This window comes from Sphaeramia orbicularis, chromosome 19 (assembly GCF_902148855.1).
Source record: "Sphaeramia orbicularis chromosome 19, fSphaOr1.1, whole genome shotgun sequence".
Taxonomy (NCBI): domain Eukaryota; kingdom Metazoa; phylum Chordata; class Actinopteri; order Kurtiformes; family Apogonidae; genus Sphaeramia; species Sphaeramia orbicularis.
In genome coordinates this window covers 37,066,233-37,093,736 of record NC_043975.1, presented here as the reverse complement: position 1 = coordinate 37,093,736, position 27,504 = coordinate 37,066,233, and the positions used below count along the sequence as shown (strand labels likewise).

The 27,504-nt window shown below is 37.1% G+C and overlaps 1 protein-coding gene across 1 annotated transcript; it reads right to left on the bottom strand.

Annotated features, from left to right (window-relative positions):
- Window positions 1-244: 244 nt before the first annotated feature.
- Window positions 245-11,844, bottom strand: LOC115410061 (uncharacterized). Its single transcript, XM_030121471.1, has 5 exons — window positions 11,530-11,844; window positions 11,288-11,387; window positions 4,922-5,627; window positions 2,920-3,022; window positions 245-2,700 (listed from the first exon to the last, which is right to left on the bottom strand). Exons 1-5 carry the CDS (start codon window positions 11,552-11,554, stop codon window positions 2,501-2,503), a joined length of 1,134 nt encoding a protein of 377 aa, XP_029977331.1. The 5' UTR covers window positions 11,555-11,844; the 3' UTR covers window positions 245-2,500.
- Window positions 11,845-27,504: the final 15,660 nt, after the last annotated feature.

Sequence of the window (27,504 nt, the reverse complement as noted above, 5' to 3'; positions counted from 1 at the left end):
AGCTTCCATTCACAGTTATAGTGATATTATTAGAGCTGAATGTTTCATCAAATCATAGCCAGTGATCACATCATACTAACATGTGGGAGCCAAGGCCATAGTCAGGGAATTAACATGGAATGAAAATGATGGCTAAAGAAACCTATAAAAAAGAACCATTCCATATAATTCATTGACCCTATATACCACAACACCCATGAATCTGAGTTGATACTGCAATTAAAAAGAGGCCTCAAACTTTTTTCAAACTGCAACTTGTCACCAAGCTGAAGCAGTGCATGTAGGAGAAACAAGAGAATATGAAGTTCTGGAACTGAATATGACATTTATTGCCTGAAATGCATCCTGGGTGTTGCAGTCAAATATAGGGCTCCAAGGATTGCACAACGTTTCACCTTTAATCTGGTGAAAATGAGACACAAGCGCAGAATTCACAACAAACCATGCTGGTTTTGTGGTTTTGCCAGTCTATAAATGATCATGGTACACCTGTGCTGTTGGCAAGAAATTTTGTCAAATTCATTCATTATTCATACATTTATTCATATAGGCTGGTACAATGGATGTCTACAGAAAGCTGGTATTAACTGCTCACTCACCCTTTCTAAGTCTCTTATTCTTCAAATCTTTTGGTTTGTAAGGATTGAATGACAGTGAAATGATATTTAAAGTTGAGGTTGTTGTCAGCTGCTGTGATGCTGCTGCCAGCTGTGAGCACCAAAGACAACATTAGCACTAATGTTTATGACAAATGCTGGATACATTCAATGTCACCTTAACCTGAGGTTTTAGACCTGCCTGAGTCACATTTCAGTAGACTGACATTAGAGAAGTCCAAAAAAAAAAAAACAATAATCTTGATAAAGTGTAACTGGGGCTCTGTATGTAATCATTGCACCTGGTCAAAGATGATTACTGATGTGTAGAAATAAATAATGTAAAATTAATGCAGATAGATGTAGAATAAAAAGAGGAATTTGTCTAAAAACAAAATTATCCCAACTTTGGGAAACAGTGTAAATAAAAGTTGGAGTGTGACTGTAGAATGCTATGTGCCTGTGAATCTCTGCTGATCAAGCAAGTGATTTGTTGGTTTTTGCTGTCTATAGTTTTCATTATGAACCAATATGTGCACTGAAATGTTATCAAAAATAAAAAATAAAACTACTCAAGTACTCTGGAGCTGAAAATTGATAAATATACAATATAAGAGTCAGTTGTAATAAGGATGAAAATTTATTGACTTTGGTTTTGCAAAATTTTGGTTTGATTATTGATGTTATTTTTGATGATTCCTGTCAAACAACAGTATGTAGTTAATAAAACAATATGTTAGAGGGAACATTTTGAGCGATTTTGCATATTGGGTGGGATGTATCCTCCCAGTCCCCACATATATTTTAATTGTTGTCTTGGTGAGAACTGAATATGCAGCCACATGTGAAGCTGTGATGTCATGAACGGCAGGTGCTGAATCCATTTAGGCTGAAGAGAGAAGAAAAAAAGGCTATTAAAAACCCTGACTCATCATAAAAGAGGAGGGAGGTAGGGAGATGAGTTAGAGGTGAAGACCAGGACAGTTAGTCAGTTTTTCCATTAAGCCAAGGCTGTCTGTTTGAAAGGAAAACAAGTGTGGATGTCACTTTAGGCCATGGTGACAGTGAGATGGCCTTTGGCTGAAGCTAGATGATGTGGTAGAAAGACTGCATTTGAACACTATTCATAAAACAGCATCAACTAACTTAATATCTGTGTGTATGTTTACCAGACAGACATTCTTTACTTCAGTAGAAGTATAGACAGTTATGTCATAAAAGACTGTGGTGAAAGTAGAAGTACCTCTAGAAGAACATATTTACTGTAATAAAAGAGGAAAAAGTACAGGTTCTGAAATGTGCTGTGAAAATAACTAAAAAGTAGTGGTAGTTTCACTTTCTCCAGGCCATTTGTGTGCAAAGATAGTCTAAATTCTTGCATGGATTTGAAATCAATATAAAAATATAAACAACATAAGCAGTAATAAACAATAACATAACCAGTAAATTAGGGTGTTTTCATCTTGTCACATATTTTATGCCATTTTCATCTTTGTATTTCATCTCCATCTTGTCGCATTGTTTTTGTTTTGTCACATGGTTCATACCATTGAATAAGAACTCAGATTGCATTCATATGCACCGGTGTAACATCAAAATAAAATGAACAAAATAAACATGAAAATCACGAAACTGGAGACTACAGATGTGTTTTCAACTTGCTTTATCTTGTTATGTTTTTTATTTATACAATTATCAGTGTTGATTTATTGTGTGTGATTTGCACCAAAGAATACATCAAGAGCTTGCCTTTACTGTGTGTTATTCTCTGATTTCCCCAAATGTATTAAAATTAAGGTAGAAAATAATATTTTGTTAAAATGTCTGGAGTAAAAGTAAAAACTTCTAAAAACTTAGTTATGTTCCTCCTCTGGTGTGTGTGTTTGTGTCACTAGTCCTTTGTGTCACAGTTCCAGGTCTGCCTCGGTGACATGGGTGAGGAACAGGCAGGTCTGGGACAGATAGAAACGCTCTGGCCTACAAAGTGCACTCCAGCCCTGCGTCGGCAGAGAAAGGGTGTAGTTATGAGACACAGAGTTACTGAAATACTGAAAAAGACACTTCTTTTCCAAGGCTGAGAAGTCATCTTCCCACTCCAAGCCTGCTGGAAAAAAATAAACCACATGATTAATGGCAATGAAGTGCTAACAGTAACTTTAAAGTTTGCTAAAGCCTACAGCACCTCGCCCTGATCTTATTACACTATCAGAGGCCTTGGCTTGAAACAGTTAATGTGAGATTAAAGCCTGTGTTTACCCACAGTCAGCTCAGGTTCAGTGTATGACAAAACCATATAAATCATGCAAAAATGTTCAGGTATTACCACTATCGTCAAACGTGACGTCTGACTGATGGCAGGAATGGGGGCTTTGCAGAGATGGCGTTGAACCACAGGGCTCAGGGTGCAGTGCCGACGTGGGACTCTCCTAAAAAAAGGATGGTTATAGTCAGTGGAAGCTCAGATTAGGTGTTTTAATATTACATAACATAATGTTTTGAATTTAGAATGCAATTTATTTTTTGTTCGTGAGCTGCATTTTGTGACACAAAACAGCCTGAATATGTATTAAATGTTCCTGCATTTGTAGAAAGTTAATACGTATTGCAGTGTTTATTACAAATATATTACAAAGTTTATGACATTTTTTAATGGAGAGCCCTGTCAAATGACCACTGCAGGTCTAGGTCTAATGTCTAACTCATTACAGTTTCAAATCCCTGTATAGTTTCTAAATCTTTTGATCAGGTGTTAATCAGGATATTTCTCTATAGTTATTTAACCAATTGGAACAAAAAATATTAAGCTGTAGTTCTTGACCCAATCACAGATGTATTCTACAGATTTCCATATAACACCTGTTGTCCTTCGGTCAAATTTAATATTTAGGAAGTGTTACATGTTATATACACAGACGAAGATGTGTTTTGTTTGGCTGATTATATAATGCATATTATGACAAATCATTCCACATTTTTACATTTCATTGTCAAACAGCGCAATTTCACATAATATGTAAAAAGTTTACCACTTCATATAATGTGTAACAGTTTATCACCTCGCATAATATGTAACAATTTATTTGTTAGCTCTGCCAAGGAGGTTATGTTTTCACCAGCATTTGTTTGTCTGTCAGCAGTCTAAGTCTTGTCCAGAATGTTGGCAGCTCAGTGTGATTAGAGTGATTAGTGAATTACTGCAACCAGCTCTGCAGGAATCTGGAGTTCATTGTTTACACACATTCAATATCAACATACATACAGTTGAGGGAATTTAGCCAAAAACCACTTTGTGCTGCTGGAGAGACTGCATGAAACTGCTATAATACTATAATATGGTTTTTTTGTCTTTCAAGAGAGTATCTGCAGCACAAAATAGCATACTCTGGTGACTAATATGAACAATACCATATATATCAAATAATTTAATATATACATATAAACAATAAAAACTGCTGTAAATGTGAACTCCAAAGCAGCTGCCATGGTGATGAGGTAGGTGCTCATGTGACTACGTAGTATACTGTGTTAATTTTCAAATACAGCAAACTACTGCTGTAGACAATAGCATGTTGTACTGTCGATATGTACTATAAGCAGTATGTGGTAAGTGGTTACTGAGATGTTGCATGTTTCATGTTCTTCCGGGAGCGTACAGTGGTGAGTCTGTCTGCCGCTGCTCTCCAGCGTGTATACTGTTCTCTATTTAAACTTTTCTAATTGTTTTGATCTCTATTTTAACTAATGAGCTTATCGATAATTCCTTTCCCTGAGTTGTAGTTTTCTTTTAACTTGTTCTACTCAGATCATATATTTTTTATGTTATTATTATCTTTGTCTGTAAAGCACTTTGGGGCAATGTTTGTTGTTTATAAATGTGCTATATGAATAAACTGACATGACTTGACTTGGTCACATTTTTTGATAGATCTCTGTCCGATGTTAACTGATGTATCTAATCAGTTAGGTGTATCTGTCTTCCAGTATGTAAAACAAAAGCTTGAGCAAATGTATATGAATTTAAAGTAAGAACAATCCAAATTATAGAAAAAAATCCATAAAATGCCTTTGTTACATATCATTGCCAGAGTGATTGTGAGATATTTAGATGTTATAATGGGAGTGTTGCCCTCTATGAGTACTGTATAGTTATAAAATATCTGTACTATTACTGACTGTGTTCAGGCTTTGTTTTCCACAATGCAGCAGATAGTTGAAAATTGTATGTGTCATCACATTATGACGTGTCTTATACCATAATGAACTGTCACCCATAATCACAGTGGGATAAAAAGTTCCTGCATTATATAGATTAACAGGAGGATTACCTGATCAAACAGGTAAACTATGACATCATCAGCAAACGACACACTCTTCCACTTTCTCCTATTCCCTTTCTTCACAGGTTGTTTTCTGGTTTGGTCATAGCTTTGATAGGATTCCACAGACAGGCTTTTGAGACTCATTGTATACATATTGTTGCTGACCATCAGCTCAGTCTGATGTTTGTTGGGAACATGTGGCCTTTGGACAGTTGGGGTTTTTAAAAGGTCCATTCCATTTCTATTATTATTGCTATGACGTCCAGTAATCCCCAAGGAGGTTCTACAGTCCTGTGAGTGGAAAATGTCACAGAAGAGTCTTGATGGTATTTCTTCATTGCAGAAAACAATAAATCTACTTTTCTGATTCATTGTTACAGTTTTCTGAGGGGTGCCCATACTTAAATACTTTGTGATCCAACTGAAAATGTCTGGAATATTGACAATAAATTTTGTACACAGAGCATCCATCGGCCACTCTGGGGTCAAAGAGGTTAGAGGAGTAAATGCTGACTGGTGTGCAGACCCCTCCAGGAGGCAACAGTGTCGAGCAGAGAGCGAGGACACGGACTGTGTTACTGCTTTGTTCATCCACGAGTGAGGGGCTGCATCTCCTCTTAGCCCACAGATACAGAGACAGGTGATCGGCTGCAGCTCCTCATCCGGCTGGATCATGTGACCTGCAGATATCCACAACTGGAGATCGTCATCCCTGTGTGTATAATTCAGAACAATCAATCCTTTGAAATGATAACCATATTAGATCATTTAGGCTATTCTGTTATAGATTCAACAGAGTCACCTTTATAAAATATGGCAATATCACATTTTTCACATTGGAGGACTTTTTCTGATCAAACACTGATATCTCTAAACCTAACCCTAAACAAGTGCTGTCAGTGCCTAAGTATGGCATAATGCTAATAAGAATACATCACAATCACCAGATACATAATGTCCAGTTGGTCATTCTGTTCAGAGGCAATTTCTCATAGACTGCAAGGGAAGCTTGGCTTCCCCTAAAATTACGAAAATTAAATGGTCAAATATGTACGGTTGTGTTGACATTTCACTGACTACAAATGTGTTAGAACACGTTCATCTCACAGATGAGTTCGTTCAGAATCAGCTTTATCACAAATCAATAGACTCGATGTTGTTCATGTCTCATACATTCCCGTTGCACTGTTTTCTCATACGATCTCTGCTCAGTGCATTTGCTCATAGACACTCAGCGTCCATGCACTTCAATGGGACTGAGTGGAACAGTTTTTTTCATTGCCTCAAAACTGGACGGTAATTAGATAAATGCCACGATGTTGTCCCGCCCTCGGACGCTTGGCATCTCTTGGGGTGAATGGAGCTGTGGGCGGATGCTGGGCTTCCACGTGCTGATTGGAGGATCAGTCAAAAGGCTGAATCCCGTTTGATTGACAGCTATTTTGAGATCTACTCCATCACTTGACAGAGTTCAGTTTAATACCGTCGCGCATTCTGCTTGTGAAATTGAGAGAGAAACCACTACGAAATTACTTGTTCATTTCTTGCACTGTAAATAAAACACACTCATTGTACTTCCTTGTTTCAATATAACATAATTTCAACGTTTTCTTGTTTAGTTGGTACGATAAGGTCACAGACCATTTTCTTAAAAAGGAACGGAGGGCCAAATTTATGTTTAAATAACTTGACTTTTTTTTTTGTATATATATATAGAAGCCGACAATGAGCTTCCTCCCTCTGAAAGACGAGCAGCCACCACTGATTCTGTTGCAGGAAAAAAATACATTATATATATGATGTTCCCTTTTGAGACACTACAATTATGATTAAACCAAAAGTTCCAAGATAATCTGGAGTGACAAAATAAAACATTATTGTGTCACTGTAACTGATAAAGAACCAGTGCAGAAATAATAAACTTATTTGCTATTGTCAGATCATCGCTGCCGGGCAGAAACCTCTTAAGTCCAAAATGATTATTTTTCAGGAAACTGGAAAAACAATGTATATTCTAAATAAATGAATGGAGTTAAGAGATGTAGTCAGAAGCCATTTTCAACACTTTCCATTGGTTAAATATTTTTAAAACCATCAGGCCAACATGAAGACTGACCAACAGAATCGTTTTATGTCAAGAAAAAAAATACCAAAAATGAACTTACGAGGTTTCCACCTGACAGCGACAATATGCAACTATGAAGAACATGTAACCTGTGCTGCACCAAAATATACTACATCTCTTTCATGTATGACTTCAGAAATGTATTTCGTCAGAGGTGACTAGCATCTAGTATTCTAAGATAGTCTCTAAATATATGAATCACACAAACCTAAGAAAAGTTGAAGAAGACTAGAGTTTACAACAGTTCCGGCAGCTGAAGGTGTAAGACTTCTATAAATGCCAGATGTAGCATAATATAGATAGGCCAATGACCGACTGATGTGATACTTAAGCATGACAAAATTAGGAAATTGTTAGCTCATCAAAACCTGACGGAAAATCTTAGCCTTTTATTTAAATATAATGGCTGAGACATTTTACCAAACATAAATGTCAACCTCTCTGCACAATGGTTCTGTGTACTTGATTTAATAAAAAATGTATTCAAAACGGACAAACAACTGGTCACCACTGCCATACACAGTGTCTAAATACCTATGTGCTTTAACCTCAAATCAGAAAAAGTTAGGGTGAGAAAAATGCAAAATAAAAGGAAAACTGATATTAAAATGAACTTAACCTTGTATTTCACTGTAAACAGTGAGAACGCAACATATTGTATGTTTTATCTGATCAACTTTGTATCTTTTATAAATATATACAGGGTGGGGAAGCGAAATTTACAATGAATATTTAGTTGTTTTTTCTCAGCAGGCACTACGTCAATTGTTTTGAAACCAAACATATATTGATGTCATAATCATACCTAACACTATTATCCATACCTTTTCAGAAACTTTTGCCCATATGAGTAATCAGGAAAGCAAACGTCAAAGAGTGTGTGATTTGCTGAATGCACTCGTCACACCAAAGGAGATTTCAAAAATAGTTGGAGTGTCCATAAAGACTGTTTACAATGTAAAGAAGAGAATGACTATGAGCAAAACTATTACGAGAAAGTCTGGAAGATACTATTAAAGAAGAATGGGAGAAGTTGTCACCCGAATATTTGAGGAACACTTGTGCAAGTTTCAGGAAGCGTGTGAAGGCAGTTATTGAGAAAGAAGGAGGACACATAGCATAAAAACATTTTCTATTATGTAAATTTTCTTGTGGCAAATAAATTCTCATGACTTTCAATAAACTAATTGGTCATACACTGTCTTTCAATCCCTGCCTCAAAATATTGTAAATTTTGCTTCCCCACCCTGTATATGTTCTCCTCACATTCAGTCTGAAACATACACATAAAAAGTTGCAACAGGGGCAATTTGGGGTTAATAGTGAGTTAAAATAATGAACTAACAATGAGATTCTAAAACAGTATCCAGTAAAGACTGGCTAAGGATTGCTAGATTGTCAAGAAATACATGAGAAAATTATTGAAATGTTCCTGAAAGGAAGATTTTGGCATTTAGATATTTCAGCATCTTCGGTGCAAAACAGAATGAAAAGATTCACAGAAACTGGACATATTTCAGTGTGTGAAGGGCAAGGACAAAAATCTAAGCTAAAACATGGTGATCTGTGATCCCTCAGATGACATCCAGAGCTGATAGAACCACATGGGTCAAGGTTACAGACATAAATAGCAGGTCAAGGTTTACCCTTTAAAGCCAAAAGGACGCATTATGTTAACTGTGTCCAGAAGACTTCTCATCACTCAGTGGAAATTCATTTCAAATTTTATATATAGCTTCCTTGAGGCAATGTCTACAATACTGGTTCACAGTTTTCAGAATTTTTTTTTTTTTTTTTTTTAATCTTTGATGAACTCTTGAAATATTAAAAATGTTCCTTTACTTATAATAATCCATATTTTTGATGGCTTATAACATGGAAATGGTTAGAGAAATTAATATAGTTACTACCGAGCACTGATAGAAATCATATATGTACTTTCATTTGGGTCCATGACCTTTGACCTTCAGTGACCTTGAAGGGTCAAACTCAAGGTCACCAAAGCCTACTGATTGGATTCATTAAAAAAAAATTATGTAGCTTCCTTAGGACAATGTCTACAAAGTCTGTTCACTACGGTGGCCGAGAAGGGCCAAACACCTTGCAACAGCCCAATGCGTCTCAGTTAAATGAAAACCGCTGCAAGTACAGAAACAATACAAATTCACAAACTCAAACAAGTCTAAACAAGGTACAAAAAGAGGAATGTGGTACAAATGAAAAAATGTGCTGCAAGAAACAAAAACAAATGCATAATCATCAAATGCTCTGCAAATAAAGAAACGATGCAAACCAAGAAAACATCTGCAAACAAAAACTGCTGTATAAAGAGTCACTACAACAGAAGTGCTCTGAACCTGCAGCCAGCCAGTGTTTATAGACAACAGACTAAGTGTCAAATATAATCAAATAAAAGTCACATTACCACGCTATGCCGTAACTTCAATTTGTTCCCACTATAGTTTGAAACACTGTCAGTCAGCTGTTCTCCGCCTCTGTCTTCATCCTGTGTCTGTGCATTGAGCTGTTCTGCTGACAGCGCCCCCTACAGGTTTGGAGCACTTCCGTCGGTGTGACTGGTTATGCAGCATTTTTCGTTTACAGATGTTTTCTTGGTTCGAATCATTTTGTGCTTTGCATCATTTCTCTATTTTCAGAGGGTTTGATGATTATACATGTGTTTTTGTTTCTTGCAGTGCATTTTTTCATTTGCACCACATTCCTCTTTTTGTACCTCGTTTAGACTTGTGTTGGAGTTTGTGAATTTGCATGGTTTCTGTACTTGCAGCTGTTTCCTCTTAATTGAGACGCATTGGGCCGTTGCAATGTGTTTGGCCCTTGTCGGCCACCGTAGTTCACAGTTTTGAGAAATTTTAAGAAATTTGGATTTTCTTGTTGTTTTTTTTACAAATATTAAAAATGTTCCTTGACCCATACTTTGATGGCTCGTAACATGGAAATGGTTACAGATATCAATATAGTCACTAATGAGCACTGATGGGAAGTTATATATGGACTTTCATTTGGGTCCATGACCTTTGACCTTGAGTGACCTTGAAAGGTCAAATTCAAGGTTACCAATGCCTACTGGTGGGAATCATTAAAACAAATATATGTAGCTTCCTTAGGACAATGTCTACAAAGTCTGTTCACAGTTTTGAGAAATTTTGAGAAATTTGGATTTTTTTTTTTTTTTTTTACAAATATTAAAAAATGTCCCCTTACTTATAATGATCCATATTTTGATGGCTCATAACATGGAAATGGTTACGGATATCAATATAGTCACTACTGAGCTCTGATGGGAAGTCATACATGGACTTTCATGTATTTGGTTGAGTTATCGTCCAGTGAAAATACCACCCACTTCTGTTGGGAAATTGATCTCCTGCATCAAGACCACAGGACTCGAACATAGCGGCAGAACCTGACAACCTTAAAAATTCAAGTTGTTATTGATTACTGATAAAACATGCTGGTGATACAGGAATATTGGTCCTGTTTTTCTTGTTATATCTTTCCCTTTAGCTCTTTATCAATAACATGGCTAAAACCACTGCAACACAATAATGCAAGGAAAGTTTGTAACAGGTCGTAGGACAGCAATAGATTTTATAATGTTAAAAATATCCTCATAAACATCATTTCATTTCAGTCTCTGCTTCATCTTCTTTTCACTCAGTTATTTATAGAGGTCAGCCCTTGAGCGTCTGTTAAACAACAGGATGCACTAAAACTGATTTGTCAGCCTTTGTCCACTGGATGAAGCAGCACACACACACACTCATGTACACAAACACATAGGTTATTTGGCCACTCACTCCTGAGCCTGAATAAATATCGGGGCCCATCCATCCGAGCAGACAAAGACGCAATGGGAAACTTTTACCGCTCTGCAGTAACCAAGCAACCGCTGAAATGAGTGACTCAGGAAAGGAAGAGAGGAGCTGACTCACAGCAGCTGTGACGTAAAGCATGAAAGAGGAGGCACATATTCAACACACACTACAGTATGGTCTAATACACACAAACACACACACAGAAACACACACATGCATGCAGTAGGCCGTGAAGCCTGTAATCTGTGCCGTTTCAGGTAAATTAACACCTTACTGTGTAACAGGTGGAGGGGCTAAGGGCAAGAGACAGATTACAAAGACTACCAAACAGCCTTCTTACAAACAGACAGTGTGGATTTGAATCACTGCATCAATCATCAGTCATAGTAAAAGGGTTCTAAATTGTACCTTTTCTTGATTCCTTTGGCTCGGCATCTTCGTTTATAAAACCAGTTTAAACCATCCAGTGAAACCACCAAAGAAGCTCCACCTCTGAAGTACTTAAACTCTGCAAAATTGAAGAGCGGAACATGCCATGAGCTGATATCCACTGCACAGAAAACTTGCTGCATCATGATGCTGCAAAATGTGTTGCAACACGTAACCTCTATTCTGCAACATGCATGACACCAGCACATTTCTTGTCCTACCTTGCATTCTGCGAGCCCCGCTCATTCCACTGTTTTTTAAAAAAGCATTAGCGCATCGAGGACACTGGAGGAGACAAGCTATGATATGGATAGAGAAAGAGGAGATGAGGGAGAGATGCACGGGATAAAAAAAAAGGGGGGGGGGTATCAGGCAGGGTAGTGAGTGGATGAATGGGGTTGAGGGGAAATGAAATAACAGGAATAGATCAGCGGAGGAAGATGAAAGAGTGAAGGGAGGAAACACAGGGATGCGAAAGGATGTGAGGACAGAAAGAAAGGACAAAGAGCTCACATTTACAGTGCACTCCCTGGAGGCTGCTGGCCTTTCTGCAGCAGCTGAGTGCAGGATGGGGATCAATAACTTATCTGTCCTAATGTAACATGGCTGCCTCACTGATAGAAATAACAGCAGTTATTCTACAATATTCTCCCAAGGATCTGCTCTTCACTTGAGTATTGTCTTTTTGCTTAACTTTTTATGTGCCCTATCTACATATTTAACACAAATATTTCTTCTTTCTACCCCTTTTATCTTAAAATGTGCTTTGGTTTTAATGCATTATTGACTTACATAAATGCGCCTTCCCAGCAACATTGAAGACATGATCCCTTGGTGTATTCATCAGTGCGTATCATGGACAGTAAACATAACAAGATGAAAAGATATCAAGACAAAAATGACATAAAAAACTAAATTCAATGAAAACAATGACAACAATGTGGCAAGAGGGAAACATCTTGTAAATTAAGACTTCAGTACATATAGTGATAGTATCATTATACTGCATTAGTCTAATAATATTTAGTGACACCTAGTGATGAAGTTGCAGATTGCAGCAAACAGAATACCCCCCACCCCCACTCCCTTTCCAATAGTGGCCAGAAAAGTATGCAAATGGCATTTTACAATGTTTTGTCTGTCTGGGCTTTTTAATGGAGACATTAAAAATGATCAGTAACAATTAATGTCATCTGCTATAAAATGAAAAAAAAAAAAAGAGAAGTCTGTTTTGAGCTGCTGTACAGACATGGTGGACTGCATAGAGGGGACAATTTTTATTTAGAGTAATTTTGCAAAGATGAAAACATAATCAGTCTGATTACAATATCTCATTTCTACAAGTAAATTATCATAAATGTCTAATGTGGAAGTTTAATATGACATGAGCTCCGGTTTTCTTTGCACAGAAGCAGTCGATACTAATACCCTTCACAAGTTTAGTTTTTACCTCTAAACTCCGAGTTCATCTTAGGTCTTATACTTTTATTGCAGAAGAGAAGTTGAATTACTGCCTTTACTTTTAACAGAGTTGTTTTTTAACCCAAGTATCTTTACTGCAACTTGGACGTGAAGTAAATGTAACATATAACCTTTGATCTTGTTCACAGAGTGTGGATATGAAATGGGTTGAGGTTAGTATTTTCATGCATTCAGTGTTTGTGGGTGATCAATAGATACAGTATCCATTATGAAATCTGCAGCAATACATATATATATATATATATATATATATATATATATATATATATATATATATATATATATATATATATATATATATATATATATATATATATATATATATGTATATATATACACACACACACACGCTCATGCTCTCCACAATAAAAAATTCTTATAAATGTTTATACTTATAGTGATTATAAACAAATATGTTACTACTTTTTCACGACTGCTTTCATTTAAATAACTCTCTGTATTTATGTACTGTGTGTATATGAAAGCCTGTTCAAAAACCTTAACTTTGCTGCTGGAGAGTAAAGGGTTTTACCCTTTAGGTCTGAACCCACTTTATCCTCACTGGGGTCATGGGGGTCGCTAGAGCCTGTCCCAGCTACTTATGGGTTAAGGCTGGGTACACCCTGGACATGTTGCCAGTGCATCGCAGGGCTGACAAATAGGGACAAACAATTTGGGTTGTCATTTTGGTTTAGTTTATCTAAAACCAAACCTTTTACCAGAAGCAATAGATCCCATAACTATAGTTCAGACATTTTCTGATTGCTGACACCCTCAGTTTAAGATAAGTTATGGTAGTAGACCAAATATTTGAGACAAATGAAAAGCTTAAGGTGTACAAACTTTATACGGAGAAACTACTGAACTACATTTATAAATATATGTCTTTATATGTTAATAACCCAGAAGGCAGTGGAACTGAAATCAGTGTTTTTTTCATAGGCAGTTATTTTCCTGTTTGTAATAATTAAACTTTTACATTCATTAAAAGACAGCATGTACCTGTGTCTTTATTCCCCTTTTGGACACTAAATGACATTACAACACAAATAACATTAAAGAAATAAAACACAGAAAATATCACACCACAGCCTATTATTTTACTTTAAAAAATATATATATAGTCTGAGTACAATAATACAAAATAAAACCATCCCAAATACACTTACATATTGGTTCTGGCACTACTGCTACTGTTCTGCATGATACTCTGGCTCCTTTTCCTGTTTTCATTTATAATATTTAATGTCAAGGGGCTTTGAAGCCAAGATGAATTTTTATTAGGAAGACTCGCTGACATGGTCCTCCCCCTGGCAACAAAATCACTGATGCTGGAGTTTCTGCTTTACACACACCCAGACAGCATCAGGATATTGTTCCCAGGAAGCAACAAGATCACCATTCAGTCCATCTCTGAAGAAAGAGGAACAGGGTGAAAAAGGCCACATGAGAAACGTAGAGATGGACAGATGGTGCTTTTATTAAAACAGATAAAAGTCAGTGCATTTCTTCTCATATTCTTTATGTGCCTTTCTTCTTTCCATACATTCCCTTTTCTATTCCTCTCACATCATCCTCATACACCCCCCTCCTCCTCCTGCTCCCAATGCATCATCATGTCACCCAGCAACCTGCACCCATGTACCCATATCAGGTCAGCCAGTGCACCCTGACTGCTTACAGTACAGTGTTTCCATGGTCAACTCTTTTTTCACTGGACTTAGCAGTCCATGCGAAGATGTGATACAATCATACAAGCTGAAAGCCTTCTCACTGGCACAAAATGTGAGCGTCTTACATCCTATTGCACATTCCATTTTCACATTGGAGTCATGATTGATGTGGCCTGTCTGAATTTCTCATAATCTGATATCTTAACAGCTTCTGTGTCCAAATGTCAAATGAAAGGGTGACAGTCCTTTTGACCAAACACACGCATTCACAAATTTCTCATAGATGGATGATTTGAATCTGCAGTTACTTATTTGTCAGGCTGAGACGATAATTATTCTCTATTCTTCAGCCAGAAGTGTGCTGCTAGCATCATGTCAGATCATTTGGTTTCTAACCAGCCAGTGATCCTGTTGGCCAACTCTTGATCTCTTGTGTCCACAGAGAAAAGTCCAACTGTGCACTCCATTCAGAGAGAAACCCAACCCGTGACCACCGATAGAGGAACTAGGAGAACGAATGTGTGTGTTGCAGTTAAAGAGGGTGAGAACAAGGTTGCATAATGAGGTGACACTTTGGTCTGAATTTTTAAATTAATTGGTTCAGGAGCAAACGTGCCTTACTGTTTCTGATTGAGCCGTAATGTGGAAGGTACATGCCAAAAAGAACTGTGGAACTATCCTTTTACACTGCAGGTGCAGAATCATCATATCAAGCCGACAGACGGCAAGTGACACCAAACAATCCGTGAGAGGAGGGTAATTGGAGAACATTAGGCTTATTCTGAGCATGTGCTCAAGGCCTGAAGAGGAACATATGGAGCTCCAGTCTTTAGACTCACTGTTCGACACCAGTGGAATGGAGCACAGGCAGCAAAGCACCATGGGTAAAATGTGAAAATGAAACATCCAGCTCGCAGTCTTTATTTGGACACAGCAGGGTCTCATGGCTGTAGAGGAGAGGCACAGGAAGGGAGTGAAAGGTGACACTAAAATAACAACATAACAAGCGGTAAATATGTCACTGTTGTGTACATATTTGTTCAAGGTGCGTGGCTACAACTGTAATAAAACAGAAGCATCCTCTGTAATTAGTATGTAAAGCATGTTGGAAATCTTTACTTTTACTTTTAAAACGGCCTGAGTCAGAGTGTGGCTTTGCATCTGGTTGAGACTAATTTGTTGCAAATCAGCACTTGCTTTACTGCGCAGCAGTGAGCCATGCTATCAACTCCATTTGTAGGGGGAAAAGACTTTTCTCTTAGGCAGAGATTATAGGGTCTTAAAAGTGTTTGCTGACAGAGTGTCTTTAATATGATGACATAAATGTGGAATCCTTCTCAGATCTCTGGCTGAGTATTTATGAGCCTCTGTTGACAGCAGTACACCTGCTCCTCACTAGTCCAGACCTGGGATCTGTGCCCATCTGAACTAGCATTGCCACTGCCAAGGGCACTGCCATATTGGGATACGAGTGAGTGCAAATTGGGTAAGCAAAGGGAGTGAGGGGGTGGGGGGACCGGTGTGTTTGGATGAAAAGGTGTAGAGACACAAAGACAGAGAGAAGGAGTCAGACAGAGTGCTGTGTGAGAAGGGTGGGTCTGTGTTAGTGGGAGGATTTAAATGGGTGGGTAATGTTGGGGGGGGGGGGGAGTGTAAATCTATCTTTGTTCATTTCCTAGTGTTAAGAACATGGATTACGAGGAGTCATTTACTACTCCATCATTCAGCTAACAGAATCCATCTCATGACAGAAAGGTGAAATAAATATCATGTTTACATAAAGCTTTTCTGAGCTGGCAGAAAAAGATCCTGCCCTATGGTGAAATAATACAACATGAAAGATGCTAAATTTGCTTGGTTAGCAGTGTTTCATGAAAGACTAAATCTGCCTCCATGGTACTGTGATCTCCATCTGGGTCAAATGTAAAATGAAAAACACTGAAATAGAAAATATAACACCAGGAGGTAAGGTTTACAGAGGTGGAAAGTACAGGAAGTACAAGTACTGCATTACTGTTTTTCACTGTACTTTACTTGAGAATTTTTTTTTATCTTTACTCCCTACATATTAACAAATATCTGTCTTTACATTTCCAAAACAGATTTGCAAACCTGACACATTTAAAGGGGAATTATTGATTACTTTATCCAGCATTTGGTGGAAAGACCAATAACATTCAACAAAGTGTATCCACTGGTGCATATCACATGTGAAAGATTGAAGCAATGAAACATCAAATGTAAATGACGGGACACAAAAGGGCATAAAACACAAAAAAAGGTCATCAGATATAATGATGCAACAATAATTTCCTGTTTCAAGACATAGCGATTTAGTGATCTGATGTAATAAGACAAAAAGTAGATTTAAAAAAATGGAAAAAAAAAAAAAGACAACAATTTAAAAAAAGACAGAGAATAAGAGGATAAAAACAATACAAGAAGATGAAAACAAAGTACAATATGTAATAAGATTAAGCCTGAAGGGGCCACTTGTATACTCTGAGTACATTTGAGGGCACTTTTTCAAAGAAGTTGTATTAGTACTTGTATTTTTATGTTTTTTACACAAGTATCTGTGCCTCTGCTGGAGAGTAGAGACTGGAGATTACAGCATGTGATCCATGTGTTCACTGTGAAAAACCTTAAGTAAATGCAAAACGTTTTCAAAGTTTGTAGCTTTACTTTAACACAAAACAAACACCCTCAGTTCCAAAATGAAAATTACTTGCACATACATTGTTCCACAAATCGCTGTATGTGAATATTGACATGTATGTGAATTAAAAACATCTATAGAAATAAAAAGTACAAACTATTTTTTAATCCACTAATATGACAGCAGTGTGCTTGGAGTAGGACTGTTACTGTACAACTTAAACGCCTTTCCACTAAATTGCAGTGTATGACCACTAGAGAGCAGTAAAGTATCACTTACAGCCTCAGCGATGGCTGTGTGACTAAACCACACACAGACACAGGGCTTTTATAAGTAACAGGGAAAAGAGAAAGGGTTCTTGCTCCAGTGAAGCAAAAACAATAAAAAATGATACTCATTTTATTTTTGTCCAATGCTTTATTGGATGTTTCTCTAAGTACACAAGCTACAGTTGTGTGAAACAGGAGGCAAAGACCATGAAAGCAATAAATCAACCTTGAATTTGTTTGCTTTTAACGCTGAGCCCTTATATCAGCATGGCACTAAACCCAGTGGTGAAAGGCCTGTGCCTGTCTGTCACTGTGTGCAGACCTGTTTCTGCTGCAGCGCTGGTGCCATTAAAAAAGTCTGTGTGTGAAAACACTTACCTCATCCCATCCTGTAACCAAACCACAGCTAAGGGAGCAGCTAAGCGGGCTGAAATGATATTTCAGCAATAACATAAAAGTTAACACACAGTTGCCACTACACTAGTGATGAGGAACTATTACTTGAAATGTCATGGCTGCTGGCAGGCAAAAGACACCAGGCAAAGTGCTGAAAAGCATGACTGTGACCTCTGACCTGGACATACACACTCTCATAGGCACATATGCATGAACAGGCATAGACTGAGACAGCTGAGGGACGCCTCGCCTGGTTTAAAGTGTTTATGGAATAGCTGAGTTTGACCGCTCGTTGACAGAGCTCTCATTTACACGCACACATACGCACACACACACACACACACACACACACACACACACACACACACTGCTCTGATCAGATAAGAACAGATATGTTTCAGTGGCTAATCTTAAATGTGATGAGGTTTACAGGGGGCCGGCAGCATTGGAATATACATAAATATCTTTATTTGGGAATCAAGCTCACCCAGTGGGTATATCACACTACCTCACGCTATAGAAATAGGTAACAGGACACTTGCCTTTCATGTGAAACTGTGAATTTTATATACAGAGCTGAGCTTGAGGAACCCGTCTTAACTGTAATATGATCTCTGTTACACTGCGGCTGTTCAGAGGGAATATATTTCTGAGAAAGGTCTTAGTTTGTTAGTTTAGTTTGTCGGCATCTGTGTCCTGAAACATCCATTGGCCCAGCGTGACTATAAATTACCACTGTATCTTAAGAGGTGTTCAAGGGAGACCCGGACTCCCTGTCTTCAAAACCCTTCAGCACCAGGACTCTCTTCTGTCCATGCCGAGATCCTATCACTTGCATTCTGAGCTGGCTGGTACTCTTCAGGCCTGATCCAGTTGCATTGCAGTAACAACTTTTAAGTTAAATATGTAATGAGTCAGGGTTGCCCCTAGTTACAGCTCAAACACATAGAAAATAAATAAAATAACTGTCATAATGAAGGACTTATAAAAGCTTTCTAACTATGTTATTAATAACCCTTTAAGACCTACAACTATTTGTGGCAATTTCCAAATGTTTTTTTTTTTCTCTACACTTAACCTTTCCTAAGTGACTTAACACCATTTATGATAATGTTATTCTCTGCATTCTTCAGTGAAAATCAGGTGTTTTCCAATATCAATTTTATTAATCATGTAGATGTTCAGAAAAGCTCAAAGTGAATTCAAAGGTTATTATATTAAAAAAACAGAAAATGGAAGGAAAAAAATGACTTATTCAGAAAAATATATCATTAACTCAACATAAAAACAAGCATCTACAACTACTGCCATTTGTCAAATTACATGGGTTTTACTGATGAATCAGTTTTGCAGAAGATGACGGTGTTTAGTGGTTGAAAATGGTATTAAATGTTTTATATCAGTAGATGCTTTTGATTGCTGGCAACTCTTTAGGACATGACGGTTTAAAGTAGGTTGTAAACAACTTATAAGTCATTAATGAAGTGGTTACAACAGCGCTTTTATACACTGATTTGAGTCTTGGTGAACTATTTCTGTCACTGAGATTATTTGATCACTCTGTCTGTCTTTCAGCAGCATTATGTAAAATGTACTCCATCTATTTTCTTGAAACTTTTTGGACAGGTAAGCCATAAACCATTGATGCAGCCTTGCACTTATGGACAATGAATGAACTGGGGTGTAACTAGTACTACCCACAGATCTATAAATGTACAGTTTGCATTGACTGTTGAACATCAGTGTTATTACAAAGCTACATTTCTCAACCAGCGTCTGACCTGTGAGATAAAAAGATTTTGTCTCACTTAATGATAATAGCATAACACTTTGAAATCAGATAAGAAATATTATCATTATAGATTTTTTAATGTATTAAGCTGTTTACTTGTATGAGTTTGCATGGCAGTCCTAAAAAGTCAAAAAACGATGGATGCATTAACATATCATAGCAATGTACTGAAGCAACCAATGTGCCCTCCATGTACACTGTATATATCTATGGTCAAAGAATATAGAAGTAAAGATGTAAAACTACTTCAGAAAGGTGGAGGTGTAACCATGCTGCTACACACTGAACAATTTAAGGCACAGGTGTCAAACATGCCACTCGGGGGCCAAATCTGGCCCGACAAAGGGTCCAATCCGGCCCGCGGGAAGAATTTGTGAAATGCAAAAATCACACTGAAGACATTAACAATCAATGGTGTCAAAATCATTTTAATTCAGGTTCCACGTACAGACACACACAGTCCAATTAGATGTCAAGTGGGTCAGACCAGTAAAATATTATCATAATAACTTATAAATAATGACAACCCCAAATTCTCTTTGTTTGTTTTTTTGGTGTAAAATAGTACAATTACATGAAAATGTTTACATTACCAGACTATACTTTTACAAAAATGTGAATAACTTGAACAAATATGAACAAACAGAAATGTCTTAAGAAAAGTACATGCAATTTTACCAATATTCTGCCCGTTCCTACATGTTTCATGCGATTGTAATGAACACGTGTAAATGATAAACTGATAAAAACGAGGCAGAATATTGGTAAAATGTTAAATTTACACTTGTTTTTCTTATGACAATTCAAGTTGTTCATGTTATTTAGATTTTTAAGGAAACTTTGTCGATGTAAACCTGATCATAATATAATTTTACTTTTTTCACTGTTATTACAAGTATTTTACTGGTCCGACCCACTGGAGATCAAACTGGGGTGAATGTGGCCCCTGAACTAAAATGAGTTTGACACCCCTGATCTAAGGTTTCACTATAAGAAAAGAAAAGAAAAGAATAGAATAGAATAGAATAGAATAGAATAGAATAGAATAGAATAGAATAGAATAGAATAGAATAGAATAGATCTTTTTTGTTGTTACAGGAACAATGAAAACACTTAAAGTGCAAAAGATTGAACAAAAATATTACACATAATACTGAAAAACATTGGCAATTTACAAAAACTACAACAATAAAATATTAAATATACAAATACTACTAAACACTACTAAAATATACTGAAGCTATCTCTGCACTACAGATAAGAAATATGTACAACATATAAGGTGTATAGATCAAGAGATTAAGGGGGAAAGACAGAACTGTGGTGCTTTTTCAAAACTGCTTTCAGTCCATAATAGTGGGAAAGTAGTTCTATTACTAATCAATTCTACACCAATTAAACTATATACTTACAGTGATGTCTTGGTAAACTTAATTCTTTGCCATGGTGGAACCCATACATTCATATATACTCTGTTGTCCATAAAGTTGGAATAATTTTGTTTTCAGACACGTTCATTTTTTTAGTCCTATTTATACACATCTGTAATCACCTTTGACCACGTCCAATGATTGCATACTCAGAGTCCCAGTTGCACTTTATCAAGCAAGAATAAATCAATTGTCACAATCATTTCAGAAGAAGTAAAGATGTTTTATTCCAACTGTATGGGCAACAGTGTACATAAATATATATGCGTCTACTCTATAGTGGCACACTCCTTGGTTGAATTAGAACAAATATGAACAAATAAAATTATGGGTCTATTATATGCTGACAGTGGATAAATGGTAAATTATTAATACACCTCACATGAAACTGAGAGGTATAAATGCTGACAGAGACAAAGAAAGCTCAGTAACTGATCACATCCGAGGCTTAAGGGGATTAAAGGTAAAAGTGGGCTCACTATTTTTACTGCATATTTTAATAGCTTTTTAATGATTTATATAGTGCTTATTACATTATGACAAACATTTCTCAAACTTTTACAAGGGTAGATTATTGTAAATTAGTATTAAAATGAGAGTGGCTAGGACCAAGAACAGCCACATCTTTATATCCCATGTAGTCTGACTTAAGTCATGTGAAGTTTTTTTAACGTCTGCTGAGCTGAGGGGGATCGGTTTTCCTCTGTGACAGACCAGCTCCAAATTGTTCAGGCACCCATCCAGAAGTGTAAAAATGAAGCTTTACTGCAACCCAAAGGCAGTTTCAATGTAAGTAGTGGTAGTTTCAAGTAAATGAGCAGTTCTAATCACAGGAAATGGAGGACACGGGGATTGTCTTCAGTGTCCTGTGTCCAAAGTGACAGGCTCACATAGACACACACATGCACAGACACACTAAATGCACAGACACTGAGGCTTCAAATGTCAATGCCAACGCAGAGCAATGAGGTAAAACTGTTGGCAAGCGTTAGTGGTAGTGGGTGGGGGTGGTGGGCGGAGCTTCGAGTGTGTGTTAGAGCTGAATTTGAGAACGTCACTGGCATGTCCACACCACAGCTGGTCAGATGGAAATAGACAAGGTAGTAACTGAAGCCATTGAAAAGAAGGAACGATGCCTGTACTTAGAGAAGGATGCAAGAGATGAGCAGAGTGCTTCTCATCTGTTTTTTGTCTGTCTCTGATGGGGAACTTAAAACATTACACAGGCACTCAAAGATTTCTTTTTGCATGCTGCGGGACATTAGGTCAAACCTGATGACACGTTCATTCATCTGAGTGAAACTGAATAGAGCGTTGGTACTAACAGGTTTTCTGTCTGGCATTGAGCACAGGTTACACTAAGCATTGTTTATGTTTCTCTTTCTCACACGGAGAAGGTTAAAAGCCACACACATTCAGGCAAGACTGAACAATGGTTTTCTAAATGTATTTAATTATGTTGAGGACTTTTTCATCATGTAAAATTAAGTATTTCAAAGGTTATAGTAAGAACAGTAAACCTAACAAGTGCATCTGCCATGCAATTATCACCAGCATTAAACATCCTACTCAAAAGAACACTTGATAATTGGTTTGACTGATTAATTGGTCTCAGTAGGATGTTGTACAAACTATTGGAATCAGTGGAACTTGGCTCCAATACTGGTTAATGGAATACAACACTGGCTTTTCACCAGTTACATGAACGTTTACAGCTGCAGTTACATCCAGTGTTTTATGTGTAAGGTTCCATAAACAGAGCCATGGTAAAGTCATTGTGTGCCTAAATGAAAAACAACTTTATATTCAACAGTGTTAAAACTATATTAGTTATAAATGATGAGCATGATAAGGTCAGTTATACTATGACATTATTAACCATTTCATGCATAGTGATCACTACAGTGGACAGCTATTCTACAGCTGTTCTCTTGTATATTCATGGGTTTTGTTGTTTTATTTGTTTTATATCAGCCAACACAGTGGACGCTTATGCACCATCTCATACACTGCAATTCACACAATTACTGTAACTTTGCTGTTTTTGATGAACCTGATCTGCAGTAACATGTTTGGGTGTAAATCAATTGCTAGTTGTTATTAGACTGTAATTAACAGTTTACTTGAAAAATAAAAATAAAAATCTCATATCATCTCCATGAAGTGAGTAATAAGTAGTATTACAGTATGCTAAAATGTGAGAAAACATCAGCTGCATTAAAAATGTTTTTATTTCATAGTTCACACAGTATATCACTCTACATCTACAATTACATTTCTGTAATTGTGTTTTAAATACATGTTTCTTTGCTTCAAAAATTAAACACATGGTGTCCAGCTGAGTGGACATTTTTGTTGTTTTGTTAAGCTTGTTAATAGGATAAATTGGCTCCAACAGACCATTTACATCGGCCCAGCGTTCTAACATTAGGCCTCTCAACTGGAATTACTAAATTTGAAGGAAAATGATAAAGAGGAAAATACACAAATATCCATAAATCCTCCAGAATTTGAGTTTAATGTCCACTGATTTAAATGTACAGTATGTATGTAATTATTATGTTGACTGAGATGTTCAATTCAACCATTATCAAGTTTTTAATGGGTTGCCATTTAAGTGGCTTTTCCATATCAATATATTGTTATTAAAAATCAACCTTTAACAGGATGATACTGATAGACAAAACAAGATTAATGATTAAGATTTAACTAAAATTTATGACAGAAAAATTTTCCTGTTAAACAGAAACTGTCATATATAATTAGGTACAAATACTGTGCTTAAGTAGCATTATCAAGAATCTGTAATTGATGTGAGTAACTAGTTTTCTGAGAACTTTTCACTTTTAATGCTACATTTTAACAAAAGAGTCCATGCTTTATAATCTTTACATTTAGTTATTTTAGTGTTAATGCGTTTGATGTGAATAATCAATGTGAGTTCTTGTTCAAAAAGACAAAAATGAGATAAAACACAAAAATGACAAGTGCTTTGAGTACATTTCAGGGCCTTTTTTTTCCTCTTTCACTGAACTTAGCTTTTAACTGAGTCTTTTTTACACACGTATCTGTGCTTGACTATGTGAGTAAAGACAGCGTGTACTATTGTTTGGATATGAAAGAATTAAGGATACATCCTGCCTCACCCTCTCGGACCCCTTTGGATGAAGTAAAAAATGATATAGGAAAAATTCATAGTCTTGCACAAACCAAATCAGGATAAAGTAATATGCAAATGTAAACATGTTACCATCAGCTCATGTCATACTTACTGCAGCTGGCTTTCTGAGTCATTTATTCCAGGTCCCATTGCTTAGTATTTCCCAGTTGGTTTTATGTGGATTGTCAGTATGAGGTCCCGCAATGAGTAAAAGAACCATATATGATCTCAAACGTTGTCGACTCTTTAATAAGACCACTCCCTGTCTAATTACCATAGGTTCACGAGGTAAAACCATCACCACGTCGTATCTTTACTGTTTCTGTTTGTGTTCTTTAATTTCCCTTACAGCTACCCGTGATGCCTGTCATGAAAAGAGCCAGAAGCCATCCCAGAATCCCCCCAAACTACGTGCAGAACACTGTCACCTCATCCCCATCGGTCTCTCTCAGTGTGTCTGTCTTTTCCTCTCTGTCCCATCCCCCTCTTCCTCCTCTCATCCACTGCTCCATCATGCAGGAAGCCCAGTCTTCCTGAAAACAAGTTTTGGAGCGTAGAGGGGGACAAGGCCGAGGGGGGCAGGTACGCGAGGAGGGGGCAGCAGAGGATGTTTTTGTCGTTTCTCTAGCCCGTCTGGTTGCTACAGGCCGCACTCTCGTCCATCCTGAGGAAACTAGGTTTACGTCACCCTGACCAGGCCTTGGGGCCCACACGTGCGGCCTGGCAGGACCGGTGTGACGCAGTAACTCCAGCTCTGTAGCAACCTTTCACACATGGGACCTATAAGTCATATGTGCACTCAAACTGTGGAAAACACTGCTTTTTAATTCAGTGTACTGTGAAATAGCACAGCAATACTTATACATTTCACTCAAACAAAAGGGGTCACATCTGGTTTACAGAGATACAAAAAGTATGCTTTGCCAGAAAACATGCCAACGAACCACACTCCTGTTTCCTGCTCATAAAAGGAAGAAACCGACACCTGCAAGGGTGAGAATGTCTCTGATTCCACAAACTCCTATGGACTGAGCCATAAAAAGAAATCTAAGTACATCACTGGGGCATGTCCTTCCCTGGTAGATGCCACTAGCAAACATTTTAAGTGTTAAAAGAACTCACTATGAATGATTAACCCTGTGTATCAACATTACACATCACTGATAGAAGAAAAATGTTTAAATCGGTGGAAAAGGCTATATTCAGTTTATGAAAATACTTTACTACAAGTAATGGTTCTGCATTCAAAATTGTATTTCAGGAAGAGTCTGAAGGAATTACCAAAATGTATAAATACAAACAGTCTGTTGTGCAGTAAAAAGATCTGCAGTAAAAAGTGATACACTGTATGTGTTGTATTTTACTGCTGTTTAAGACCATTTGTACAACTTTAGATGATGTTGTATAATTTAATCTACAGCAATGCAGCATATTCTGTGCGATTATCATATGTTTATGTTGATGCTTTCCTATGAAAATCTTGTATCTGTAAAAAAGACAAAGAAGCCAGTTTTCAGCTTTGTAACAATGTTTTGTTAACGTGTTCTTTTATTGGAAGCTCTAAGGACAAGTCTGGATTCAGACTGGTCTCAGAGTTGACAAAATTTATTCAGATCACAAATAAGGTGGACACTCAGCGCTGAGGACTCAAAGACAGTGACCCCTGAACTAGTGATGTGACATTCACGAACGAATAGAATCTTTTGCACGGCTCTTTGAAATGAACGATGGGAACTGAGTCTTTGTAAAGAGCTGTTCATTTTTATTTTTTTATTTTTTTTAAGGAGGGAGTGTCCGATTGCCTGTCAGTTTAGTGTCACTGGGGAGGCATTGGGCAGGAGGAGAATGCTCGAGCAGAAAAAAAGAGTGCTTGCGCACTGCACATATCTCATGGCAAGAAGTTAGCAAAAAAAAAAACAACAGTTTGAAGCATGAGGTGAGCATACTCGAGGAGGTGGAGCTGGAAGACTGGTCAAAACCAGAGAAAAGTTTGAGAGTGAGTGACCACCTGTGAGTAATGAGCCAAAGAAAAAGGAGGTATTTAAGTAACTGCAGTGATTAATCACTGTTGTGTTTTGTGCAATTTTTTTCCCATATGTTTACACACATTTAATTGTTCTTGTTTTGAGGAGAATAAAATGTTATTTCATAAGAAAATGTTTTATTTTGTTCTTCATTTTTAGGCAACAGACTAGTCCACATAATGTACCATGATGTTTTTTGTCAAATTCCAGCATATGTCTAATGTCACCTCTCATGCCGTGTATTTAGCACTCACATTTTAACTAACTATTCTTTTTTATGGTAAGATAATATTTACTGCCGCACCAATTAAACACCTTTAAAATGTAATGTCAATCATCACATGTAGCCTATTCAGTCATTAAAACATTGGTGTTTCAAAATAATGCAAAAAACATAAAAGAGCCAGTCTTTTGAACGGCTCTTTTCAGTGAACGGCTCCTGATCGAACGGCTCCCTTCAAAGAGCCAAAAGTCCCATCACTACCCTGAACATTACATGAAATCTCCATTTATTGACCCTATGGGCGGGCTCACCCGTACAAATGGGTTGGTCTTTAACTTAGCGTTATCTAAAAAGATCAAACAGATGTGGGGCCTTAACTCTAAGTAAACTTATGCCAACAATCAGTTTACCCTTATCACCTATATTTGACAACACTATGTGTGTCAATGTGTGTGTTCAGACGTGTATCTAGATGAAGAACAGAACCTAATTAACTCTTGCTTAGACAGATGGTTCCTATCTTACCAAGCTTATCCAAGTGATGACATACTTAAACTACAACAGAGTACTGCATAATCATGGTCACAAAGAACTCACTATTAACATTATTGAAGTAAAACAGATTAAACAAGAAAAGCACTCGGAGAGTGCAGACCTCCGCCAAGACAGATCTGCCCTCCCCCCTGATCACCACCAAAATTTAATCATTTCTTCCTTGTGCCAGTATCAACATTTCCTGAAAATTTCATGAAAATCTGTCCATAACTTTTTGAGTTATCTTGCTAACAAACAAACAAACACGCAAACACACACCGAAACACACAAAGCAAAGTGATCACAATACCTCCTGGTGGAGGTAACAAAAGAATCCTATGTTAAAACAATAACTGCTTAATACTAAAACAATTCATCCTAAAACTTCAATATCTAAAGTAAAATATATTTCAATTCCCCCTTTTGACATGATTTTATCATGTCAATAACTATATGAAATGTTTGTTTATGTTATACCCCCTTTTATATCTAACATCACTATAACAACCATAAAATTACTTCTATTTATGCCACATGTGTAAGCTGAATTAATT

Bases quoted from the DNA above. Each gene is read 5' to 3' on its own strand.
- LOC115410061 (XM_030121471.1), bottom strand. From the start codon at position 11,554: ATGAGCGGGGCTCGCAGAATGCAAG. The intron at 11,388-11,529 runs GTAGGACAAGAA...TCAATTTTGCAG, and splicing joins CGGGGCTCGCAGAATGCAAG to AGTTTAAGTACTTCAGAGGT. The intron at 5,628-11,287 runs GTACAATTTAGA...TTATACACACAG, and splicing joins GCCAAAGGAATCAAGAAAAG to GGATGACGATCTCCAGTTGT.